The 11,521-nt window shown below is 39.6% G+C and overlaps 1 protein-coding gene across 1 annotated transcript; it reads left to right on the top strand.

Annotated features, from left to right (window-relative positions):
- The first annotated feature begins 1,915 nt into the window (after positions 1 to 1,915).
- Positions 1,916 to 9,977, top strand: LOC136421404 (gamma-aminobutyric acid receptor subunit beta-1-like). The gene is made up of 9 exons (XM_066408674.1): positions 1,916 to 2,018; positions 2,372 to 2,439; positions 3,636 to 3,880; positions 4,321 to 4,403; positions 6,007 to 6,144; positions 6,485 to 6,649; positions 7,132 to 7,355; positions 7,888 to 8,031; positions 8,691 to 9,977. Exons 1-9 carry the CDS (start codon positions 1,934 to 1,936, stop codon positions 9,582 to 9,584), a joined length of 2,046 nt encoding a protein of 681 aa, XP_066264771.1. The 5' UTR covers positions 1,916 to 1,933; the 3' UTR covers positions 9,585 to 9,977.
- Positions 9,978 to 11,521: the final 1,544 nt, after the last annotated feature.

The following is an 11,521-nucleotide window of genomic DNA, read 5'->3' as shown; positions in this document are numbered from 1 at the left end:
CATTTACCCCCAAAACGTCACGTTTTTTTACGTATGTAATTTTGACACAGAAATGATGCCATGGGCAGAGTTAGCATTTTACAACTCAATTATGCAAATGAAGTCCTGATTTGCATTATCTATTCTTAACGATGTTCACCCTCACGTTACCTCTAAATGCCGCAAGTGTGCCATTTTAGTGCTTTACCATTATGGAATAATAGTATTTTCTCATGAATTATTCATTTTCATCATTGCATGTGAATATGTAAGGACGTAAAAGGAGGCAAAAGGAACAACGACTGCTTGTTAGAATTCAGTCTATATTTCTTCTTTACATCCCTTGAAAGTGACCACTTCTGAAGATACATCGACATCATCAACAGAGACTACATCAACAGGATCAGAATGGACAACAAATCCACTCGGTAGTTGTGTTGTGTGCAGTGCAGTCTGCGTTTCTTCTTCTTATAAGCAACACTACCACGCGCATTTTTGCTCATAAATAACATTGGGTCATTCAAATAACACAAACATCTTGTGTTACCAGTGAGCCATCTTGTACAGGCGCAGCTTAGACAAAACAGAAAATAGATAATGCCACAGTATGGCAGACAACGTCTCTGAAACTGTTTAGTTAGTGTCCTGGTTGGGAATGGGTACCGGTACAGAAAATTCAGGTCAGGTCCAGATCCAGAGGGTAAGGTCCAGGTCCGGACCTGTACCTATACCTGATCATAGTTGTGTCGCAGTACATCATATTTTGGAGAGCGAGACACACGTAAAAGTCTCCAAACGTCATGTCTGGAACGATATAATTTCTTAGGTTTGCACTTTGTCTCAAAATTATACCTATACTCTCCTCGCCGTCTGTTTAGTTTCTAGATATGATTCACAGCTAACGTCTTCGAAAACGACTCGTCAAATCTGCTGTTTTGTCTTTTCTTAGACCAGTTATAACCAGTTATGTGGCCGCCTGATGGTAGCCTGGTACTATGAATTTTCTAATCGGTCCATAGGCCGATCCACTGATTTTTTACGGACCGTTTTTTTTTTGGACCGGTCCATTAAGAAATACCGGTTTTGTACCCACCCCTACTTATGGTCATTCTAACAAATTTTGGTAGACAGATCATAGACTACTTTCAATTTTGCCTTTTCTCTGAAACACTATCCACTGGATCACAATTCCTCTTCTTTAAAGATCACACCCTTGTTGGCAATCATTTCAATGATATCTAATCCTGCCACCGTCCAGCACAATAGTTGAACACCCCTATGCGTTTGCATTTGTATGTGTGTGTGTGTTTGTTTGTCTGTGTGTGTGTTTGTTTCACACACACACCACACGCACACAGACACACAACACACGCATGCACGCACACACAGGCGTTCATTGCTGGGGGCTATGAGTTTGTGTTGTGCTGTCTCTTACTTATCTTTAACGTTCGTCAATTGTTACAAAGTAGAAAAGTTTGAAAGTAGTAGATAACGGCGCCGTTAATAGAAAATACGAACAAACTATGGATCAACTTTTCTTCTTCTCATCCCTTTAAAGTGGACACCTCCGGAGATACATCAACGCCACCCGCAGGGCCTACTGAAACTGGGACAGAATGGACAACGCCTTCATCCGGTACTCTTCTCGTTCACCATTGCACAGCACAGATATGGTTGTTTCTCTTTAAAATCACACAACCACGTGTTTAGTCCTTTTGAATGAAAATAATTAATTGTGGCACTTAGACAAATCGTCGTCACTAGTTTATGAAGATATGTATACTTAGTTATAGATACTTCGTATAAAGAATATTTCGAAGTCTTTGCTTCATACAGTCGAAAGCGATTTACTGCATGTTTATGTACATAGTACTTTGATCTGTTTTTTACAATTTCATTATCGTCCACATTGCTCTGGCATAAAGACCCCCTTGTCCCCTCTGACGGCGGAACTATGGATGAATTTCGGCGATGGGAAACTGGAGAGGCACTGCCAGAATCTTATAACGCCAAGGAGAGTCCCGTCGACATGCGTAAAGGTAAGGGGCGGATATTCTTTTTTTGGACGAAAAGGCATCCATTATTGTATTGCTCTGGTCGATCTTCTCTGATAATGTTTTAAGCCTATTGATCACTGAACTGTAATGTAAAATCTGTATCTGAAAGGTCTCAAACAATTACAAACACACAGAATTCTACATTACCGAAGTTATGGGAAGATTATGTGTCTACAACATGTGAGGAAAGGGAGACACTAATCCCTTGTACATCTGCACAAACCTAACCAATAAACACTTTTGTGTTTCTACCCATAGGAACCACTCCATTAGATGCTACTTGATCAAAGCACCTTTTTCCTTTGCTTAACGCTATATGCTAAATCATATTTTAGGTACATTTCTGCCAACCTCTTCAGGCGTAAAGGTCGAGAGTTTTGGTTGGCTGTCAGAGGAGACGATGGTGGGTTGTTGTTTTTTTTAACTCACTTTTACTTATTTTCTTTAGCTTAGCATGTACTTAACTTGTCTGTACGGTCAATGTTCACGTCATATCCAGAACGTGGCTGTGTTCTTGGTTTCTATGTACTTTGCTCATATTTGTATGTTTGAACTCTTTCTGAACACAGAATTGAAATGATAAGCTTCTGGCTCAACTAAGCTGTATTTTCGTCGTTCTTTTTTCGAGTGAGTTGCTTAATATTTTTCATCTTCGCCGAGAAGATTATGTTTTTGGTTACGCCAGCTGTTGGGTGGGTCTGTATGTATGCCAAGAGCATAACTCGAGAAACCTTTGATGGATCTTCATGATTTTTTGTAGGTGTGTAGTGGTTGTGCAAAGGAAGGTTAAGGCCGAAACCCGTTCACCTGGCGTTTTCCAACTGTACTGCAGCGGACTTTGCATTTTTGTGTGTTTGTATGCAGGCAAAAAAAGTGACGGAAACGTTGATGGATCTTCATGATTTTTGGTAGGTAAGAAGTGGTTATGGAAACGAAGGTCAAGTTCGAAAATAATTCATCTGGCACTTTCCCCCAGTACTGCAGCGGGCTTTATATTTGTGTGAGTTTGTATGTCGCCAGCATAACTCCAGGTGCTATTGTCGGCTGTGCATGATATTTGGTGGGTAGGTAGGAGTGTCAAAAAGGAAGTTCGATAAATAAGCGGATATTAAAGGTACTGCAGCGGAGTTTCGAAGTTTGAGGCCAAATTTTCTTGAGTTCATGATTTTCAAGTGGTGGATAGCTTTCGGGACAGGAAGTAAGTGGTGTAAATTAAGGCCCCCTACCTGCTTGTTTGGAACTGCAGTTATCATTCTTGTTGTTACCTTTGGAGATGAATAACTCCAGCAGTGTCTGACGGATCGTCATAATTTATGACATGTAGATAATTTGGGTGATGCTTCAGATAATTGAATACCTATAATGCAAATAAGGAATTTTGCATAATAAATGAGGAATGTTTATTAATCCGCCGAAAGCTTGTAGTCAAATTTCATGTAAGTGCTATGGTCATGATTTTTAAGTGGTTTATAGCTCTTGGGGCAGGAAATACGTGATGTAAGTTTAGACCCCCTAGTGGCTTGTTTTAGTTTGTTTCTCCTACCCTACTTCTTGTCAAAAAGATTATCAATCATATATACAAAATATTTAAAACAACAGAATTTCAACGTCACTGCTGCCTTCACGGTAGCCTGGACCGACCCCCGTCTGGCTAACCTGGGTGGAAGGACGTGGATCCCGGTACCGGCACACGTTCTGTGGCTTCCGGTCGTGAAATTCGGCAAGACTGTGCGAGCAAGTTGGCATGTCATCTCTAGCTCCACGCAAACAAAAGGATTCAGCGACGAAGAAGGCACCATGACAACATGGCTGTCTCCTGAAGGACAGATCAGTCATTCAATCAGGTACTGTTTCATAACATTGTAACGTTAAATCTTAACTCGACTTTAAAAGACATGTTGAAACCTTTTATTCACATTGATAACAACATTGCTTGTAAAATATATGATGTGACTATCAAATGGATTTTATAGGTACAGTATATTTATAACGTTTTTAAGAAAATAATCTAAAACCAGACCATCGCGGCTGTATGAAGAAACAAATAGTATTTTAATATTATTTGTTCATTTATGATTAAAGAATCTGCAAGGACGTAAGATTGATGATAAGCAAAGAACTTGTGGTTTGCTACAGGCTTGGACATGATGTGGAGGATTCTTGATTACCGGTCACCTTCGGATGTCACCTCCACGTTACCAACAACTTATTAGTCTATTCACTCTATAGGTGCTGTTATAAAAAAAAGGTTCCCTTGTTTTTCTTTTCCTTTTCTAACATGTAGGCGGAAGCTGAGCGTATCCTGTCTGTTAGACCTGCGTAATTATCCCTTCGACAAACAGACGTGCGGCTTACAACTACATGGATGTAAGTTGAAGTCACTTTAAACAAGATTGTTCTAACTTGTTGTCATGCCAGTCGCTTTAGCTTCATTTAAAGATGACTAGCTATAGGGTGCTGTATTGAGAAAACGATAATCGTTGCAAAGGCTTAGAGGGTATAGTGCACTCTTCAAATCTCTTTAGACATTAGTATTGAAAGGATCGTATTAAACGGTAGAAATTATAAGAAACTAGAGTTCCACGAACACTTTATCTTTGCCAAATAATCAAGGCTTATTATGGAGAGTGATTAATATTTACATGCTTATCACCCACTGCAAATTTGATCATGCACCATACCATTTGGAAGTTATGCTGGGGGGGGGGGGATGAGTCCAGTCTAGATAGTGTTAAAAATCATTTGGTGGTACAGGACTAGTATATGTGTAGAGTGTGCTGATATATGTAACAAGTTTAATGATATTTCAGATGCTACAAGTATCGAAATCCTGCCATTGATCACTATGGAATTATGGTGTTTCCTCATCAATTATGCATATTGGCTCCCATATGCATAATTACCATCTATCTAAATCAAATTATAACTTAAGCTATTAACAAACCAAAAGTCATGATGATCCATTGACCCCTTCTTGAGTTATTACCAAATGAAGGGCGCACAGCTGGCACACAGCTGGGTGACCTAAATCCCTGTTTGAAGCCAGGCAATCCTCCAAGTGTCCCTGAATTTAGGTCGAGTAACAGCTTTCAATGGGATTATACATTACTCTCTTTAATTATGTAAATGAAGTCCCAATTTGCATACTATACATTTCATTATGTTAATCATCACCTAAGGTACCTGCGTACCAAAAGCAATTAAGATACACCAAACCCTGCATGAGTTATCCTCCTCCAAAGTTTCATACATAAAGGCCCACTGCAGCTCAAAACAAGTCGTCAAGAGGCCCAAACTTACACCACTTGTTCCCTGCCCCAAGACCCATCCACTATAAAAAAATCATGAACCTGTCGCCTCCAGAAAATTTCACCCCAAACTTTGAAGCTCCGCTACAATACTTTAGATACCCGCTAGAAGGCCCATTATCGAACTTGACCTTCCTTTCTGTAAACCTTACCCACCCACTAAGTATCATGCAGAACCATCGACAGCTTCTCGAGTTATGTTGGCGACATACAAATACACATACACACAAAGCCCGCTGCAGCACCCACGGAAAATGCCAGGGGAACCATTTTTGAACTTGACCTCCGTTTCTACAACATCTACACACCTGCAAAAAATCATGAAGATCCATCAACGTTTCCGTCACTTTTTTTGCCTACATACAAACACAAAAAAATTCAAAGTCCGCTGCAGTACTGTTGAAAAACGCAAGGTGAACCATTTTCGAACTTGACCTTCCTTTGCACAACCACTACACACCTACCAAAAATCATAAATATTCATTGAAGTTTTCTTGAGTTATGCTTCTGACATACATACAGACCCACCCAACAGATTTTTCAACCGAAAACATAATCTTCCCGAGTACTAGCTACCCAAAGACATTCAATATGAAAAATAAGACATTTTAGCTGCAAAAGGTATTCTGATGTGTCTTTTCGACATTTTTTACCGATAACAGTTGGGGGAATCGTGTTCCAAATCAGCCCTGTGCCTAGTCGAAGAAATCCGGTCGTTCTTGATCTGACGGAAGCTGATTCACAGTTTGTCGTCAGAGAGACAGAACTGCTGGGGACTGTGGCGTCAACACGACAACACGGTCAGAATTACTTTTTATCTGATCAAAACCAGTTACCTGTTTGTTTATTTGTTATATTTTGATAAGGTACACCACTGGTCTTCCTGGACTGCTAACTTGACATACATGTAACAATTATCGGACCTATGGGCCATAATAGCTTATTCACCGCAATGCATCCAACTACATCTAAAAGTCAGAATTCATATATATTCCCTAAATGCACATTTATATTATTGCGAAAACGTATTTCTCGTCTAATATAATGGAGTATTGAACTTAATTTTTGTTTCATTTCGACTATTTCACATGTTCCTTAATGATTTGATGAACACTGTGACATCATTTCCGGTGTCTGCAGGTATAGGCTGTACCTTTTTCCGGCAGAAGTGCATGATGGGTGAAAGTGCAGACGCGTGTCCGAACTTGCGTTTCTGTGACGTCAGAGACCCGGCCTGTAAGAAATGCTCGGCGTTTTCTGGAACGTGCACAGAAGTGCCCATGGACTGCAACCTTACAAAATATGGTACTTTCATCTTAACACTTTAAATCGTATCTAGGATACAGACAATATAATGAAGACGGACTTAATTTGATCGGTTAACACAAGAAGCATTTTATAATCCTGTTTCGAACACAGCAAGTTAAAAAATAAATAAAAACTTTGAATATCAAAAGAATAACAGTATATAACTTAAAAGATACAGTATAGGTTTGTAATTTTCAAGTTTGTTGTTGATAATATGACATAAAATCTTCATTCGTACAATTTCTTTTATAAGCCTCATGTTTTTTAAACAAGAAAACGGGAATCTAGGAAAGCAGGACTTTTGAAATAAACCTTTTTGACAAAAGTTCCAAACATTTTAAAATGATCTTTATTTCGTACACTTAAAACCAACTCCAGTCTGACAAAAGGTAGTGAATGCTTCGTGAATCGTCTGTTTCCGAATCCGATTGCTTGATTAGCTATTACCTTTTACAACACCGAGTTTGTTCCATTGTCAGGTGGTTCCCCAGACGTGTACTCCACCATTGAAGTGAGGTTTCACTTCAAGAGAAGACTTGCCTACTATGTTCTACAAACTTTCATTCCCACCACCACCGTGGTGGTTGTGTCATGGTCGTCTTTCTGGCTTCATTACAACGAGGTGTCTGCACGGATCACCATCGGCAGTACTACCCTTCTGATGCTCATACGCCTGGGGAGCCAGACGATGCGGATGCCACACGTAAGTTTGTCATGTGATAATTAATTTGTAAACTAATGCCCGAAGGCTAAAGAGTACAACGGTACACACGGATACGAACTTCAAGAAAGAAAGGTCTATAGACATTTTTACGTATAGCTTTTTATTAGCCATCTAGCTAATGTTTCTACTTGCATGATTTCTTGGAGGATTTGACTTCTTCTTTGGAGGCAATGACTAGTGAATGACCCCACATTAGATAATTGTTTTTTTGTGGTTATAGAAGAAATTTATTCTAGATGATGACTTAGCAAAACAGGTTCAATTTAATCATTTATCGTTATCAATACAAATATAAGAAAATAAACGTTTATGAAAGACAAACAATTACGAATAGGCGTATGCTTAAGTCGGTAACCTAACCCTTTGGCTGTTGATTGAGTATAGACCATTAACGAAGGTAAAGGTAATCAATCCATGGGCCAAAAACATGCCAAGCTCTCCATAGCCCAGAATGTAGACTACTTTGAGCTGAAGATATGTGGTTTGCTTGTCAACTGTTTCGTCAATGCAGATATCCTACATCCGGGCAATTGACATCTGGCACATTGGCTGCCTCGTTTTCGTACTGCTGGTGACGTTAGAGTTTGCTGTGGTGCACTTCATACACACTACAGACGGCAAGAAGGAGAATAAGAAGAAACGCTGGAATACCACGGTATAAGTCTTTTTAGCAATCACCCTCATAGAAAACTAATAGAAATGTGATAAAAAAATTATTGTATTCAAAATAACCCCGATATAGTTTGATGCTTACAAGGTACAAGGAAAATGTATATACGCGCATATATTTGTCGTCCTATGTAGCCGATGCTGATTCGAATAGAAAGACGACATGCCCGCACTCATCAATTTTCGTCCGTTTACAAAAAAACTTTCTAACACACTGTAAATCACACAAAACAGCTGCAAAATGAGCAAATATCTAGCGTAGATTTAAAGATAAGTTTTGGAAAGCAGATATTAATGTCGTAGAATGCCAAAATAAATTCCAAAGTCAAAAGAGAACATGTGAAAGAATCAAAATGAAGATTGCGTTGTTCGGTAATACTTTGTGTGTTTATTCATTTGTCCAACCTTCCAGACCACGTAGATTTCATAATAAAGGCATTGTTTTTGCCAAACATTTTTATTAGCTTGCATCAGTTTTTAATTTCCCAGAGGATGTCATCCATACAATCGAATGAACATGATCATATCAGTGTTACTATATACACTATCTAATACGTGTGATTTGAAAGCATAACTGTATATGGTAACCAGTTGAATATCATACGACACTGTAACTTATTTGCATATTCTTCATCACACGCACAGACAAGAAGATCGAGGGTTAGGCCCGTGCAGTCCATTGCAGAACGCATTGCGAAAGACGTTTTCCCGGAAGAATCTGAACCAAAAGAAAATATCAAACAGACAGAGTCAACGACAAAACGTCTAATGAGAGATGACAATGGAAGACTTGCAGATCGTAGAATTTCCGCCAGGGAGCGTCAAGCACAGAAGACTCGGCCTGTACGGCCGGCGACAATCACTGCTGGTGATGAGCTGTCAAAGAATCAGAACCAAGCTGCCGATCGCAAAATTTCCTCTACGGCGCATAACGGACACAAACATATTTCTGTGGGACTAACTCCAACCTCTACTGCTAAACAACCGAAGAAGCAGATCGCACGGCATCGCAAGATTTCCTCAACAACGTATAACGGACACAAAAAACGTTCTGTAGGACCAGCTCCAACCTCTACTGGTGAGCAGTCAAAGAAGCAGATATCAACAGCCGATTACAAGATTGTCGCTAAGACGTATAACGGACACAACAAGAGTTCCGTAGGACAAGCCCCAACCTCTACTGGTGACCAGGCAAAGAGGCAGATCTCAACTGCATGGAATAACGCAACATCAAATGGCGACAACGAAAAGCGATCTGCAAAACTAGCGAAAATCTCTTCTCAGCGAGCCACGAAGAAAACCCTGACTACGGATCAAGCGACAGTCGCTAGGCGGCGCTACAATAAGGAAGCTGACCAAAATCCCTCCCTGGTGGGAGAGCGATCTGAGACTGTTCAACCCCGAGGATCAGTCACCACAAGGCCCCGGGAGAAAACCCAGGGTGCACCGTGCTCTATCGATGTCAGATCCCGTCAAGTATTCCCAATGTGTTTTCTACTGTTCGCTCTCACGTACTGGCTGTATTACGAATATCTGTAGCATGAATACACAATGATGATATCAAACTATGTTATAGTATCATTGTTACTAATGAGTCTATTATGATGCCAATAATGTCTATAATGCATTTTGTATTTTCTTAGTATTGAACTTTGTGAAAGATTGACCTACTTTACCCACTTTTTCATTGTATTCGCGTATTGTGAATGATTGATCTATTAATAATGCCGTTTTGTTAAATTTAAGTATTGGCTTATTGTGAGTGATTGGCCATATTTACCCACTGTTCCCTTTTGCAAATATCAACTTATTGTGAATTACCCAATTAACCCACCCGTGTGTTGTAATATGCTGTAAATATGTGCTTGCGAATGTTGTCTATCTATTGTTCACTTTGTAATATGTATATTCTGAATACAAGTTTGGACGTCCTTTTTTCTATGATCTATACACATTTATGATGGTTTTTAACGTTTTTCAATACGGGTTATAGGCCGCTATGTCGTATCTTATGTTCAATTGGTGTTTTATAGCAATAAGTTGTCAATGCAAAACACGCTGGTGGTATGTTTCGTCCATATAGATTATGGCACAATAGAGCGTAAGTGTTTTTACTTTTCGTCTAAGATGCAGTAGATTTTAACTATCGAACTGTGGCCCTTGCACCGAGCCGACAGATATGCACAGTAGGTTTTTCAAAATACTGTACACAGTCTGTAGACCGCGATAGTCACCTGACCGTCATCCTTTAGCCGGCATATGGAGCACGTCGCTGAAACGTAATGCGAGATATTAACCTTTAACTTGCGTTTAAGGTCGCGTTCGTCTTGCTTATGTTCCGGCGACGTGCTGATACATATATGTCCGTTTTACAATGACAATTTCTGCCTGATGGTTGATATTGTACTGACGGTCATCATCTCTGATATTAGGACCATGTATAGATAACATCAGTGCGCACATTACATTTTGTCTTCTTAAAAAACGCTTTTCGACCACACTGTACAAAGCAGCTGCAAAATGAGCAAATGCATGGAAAAATATGCAGATGACATGTAAAAGAAAACGGATGCTGATGTAGAATGGGAGGGAATTCCAAAAGTCAAGGAAGATTTGAAATAACAAAACTGAAGAACCCATTGTTTGGGATACCATACTCCGTGTGTTTAGTCATTTGCCAACCTCCCAATACTTACTTCACCACTTAGATTTCATATTGAAGGCTCGCATCAGTTTAGCGGTTCCAAGAGGATGGAACCGATATCATCGAATCCACATTGCCTACTTGAGCTAAGTTGAAGCCTACCCTGCATGAGGTGGAGTCATTTGTGAATATATCTGCATGTACTTCATGTGACTGTTTAAAACGTTTGAACAAGACCTACGATGCGTTATATCACATACGATGTTTCTTGATCATAAACACCGAGCTAAATGTATTCATAGCTTTGATGGATTTATGAAAATGGTTTTACTGAAATAAGTGTGAGCATTTTCATATACACTGAATTTGTCAGTATATTGGTATTGTCATCAATGGACGGTACACTTGCCTTGCAATAACTGGCATTTATATACAGAAACAGTTTAGTATCGAATTCTCCCATTAAAATGGTTTTCTTGAAATACAAATGGCCTACGAAAGGCACTTATCGATACGTTATTTTGGCTCCACGCCGGCCTTGATTCCTCCCACACGAAATGTAACGTTAATGACAAAGGGACTAAAGAAGGTAAGTGAAGATTTTCCTCCTATTTTTACAACGCTGAAATAACCAATTGGCTCGCTCTTGAGCGAGATAATTTTCGAAGCACCCGTACTGGTACGTTACATGAAAGGTATAGACAAGGTTTCCCTAGCGCTAGACTTGCATCATCCCATTCTTTAGATAGTCATCATAGAATATCCAAAAGGCCATCGTTGTGCCACGTCAATTCTATTACAGTATTAGCTTTTCTGACGTAACTTCGCGCTC

Source organism: Branchiostoma lanceolatum, chromosome 1 (genome assembly GCF_035083965.1).
Source record: "Branchiostoma lanceolatum isolate klBraLanc5 chromosome 1, klBraLanc5.hap2, whole genome shotgun sequence".
Taxonomy (NCBI): Eukaryota; Metazoa; Chordata; class Leptocardii; order Amphioxiformes; family Branchiostomatidae; genus Branchiostoma; species Branchiostoma lanceolatum.
This window is presented reverse-complemented; position numbering and strand designations above follow the sequence as displayed.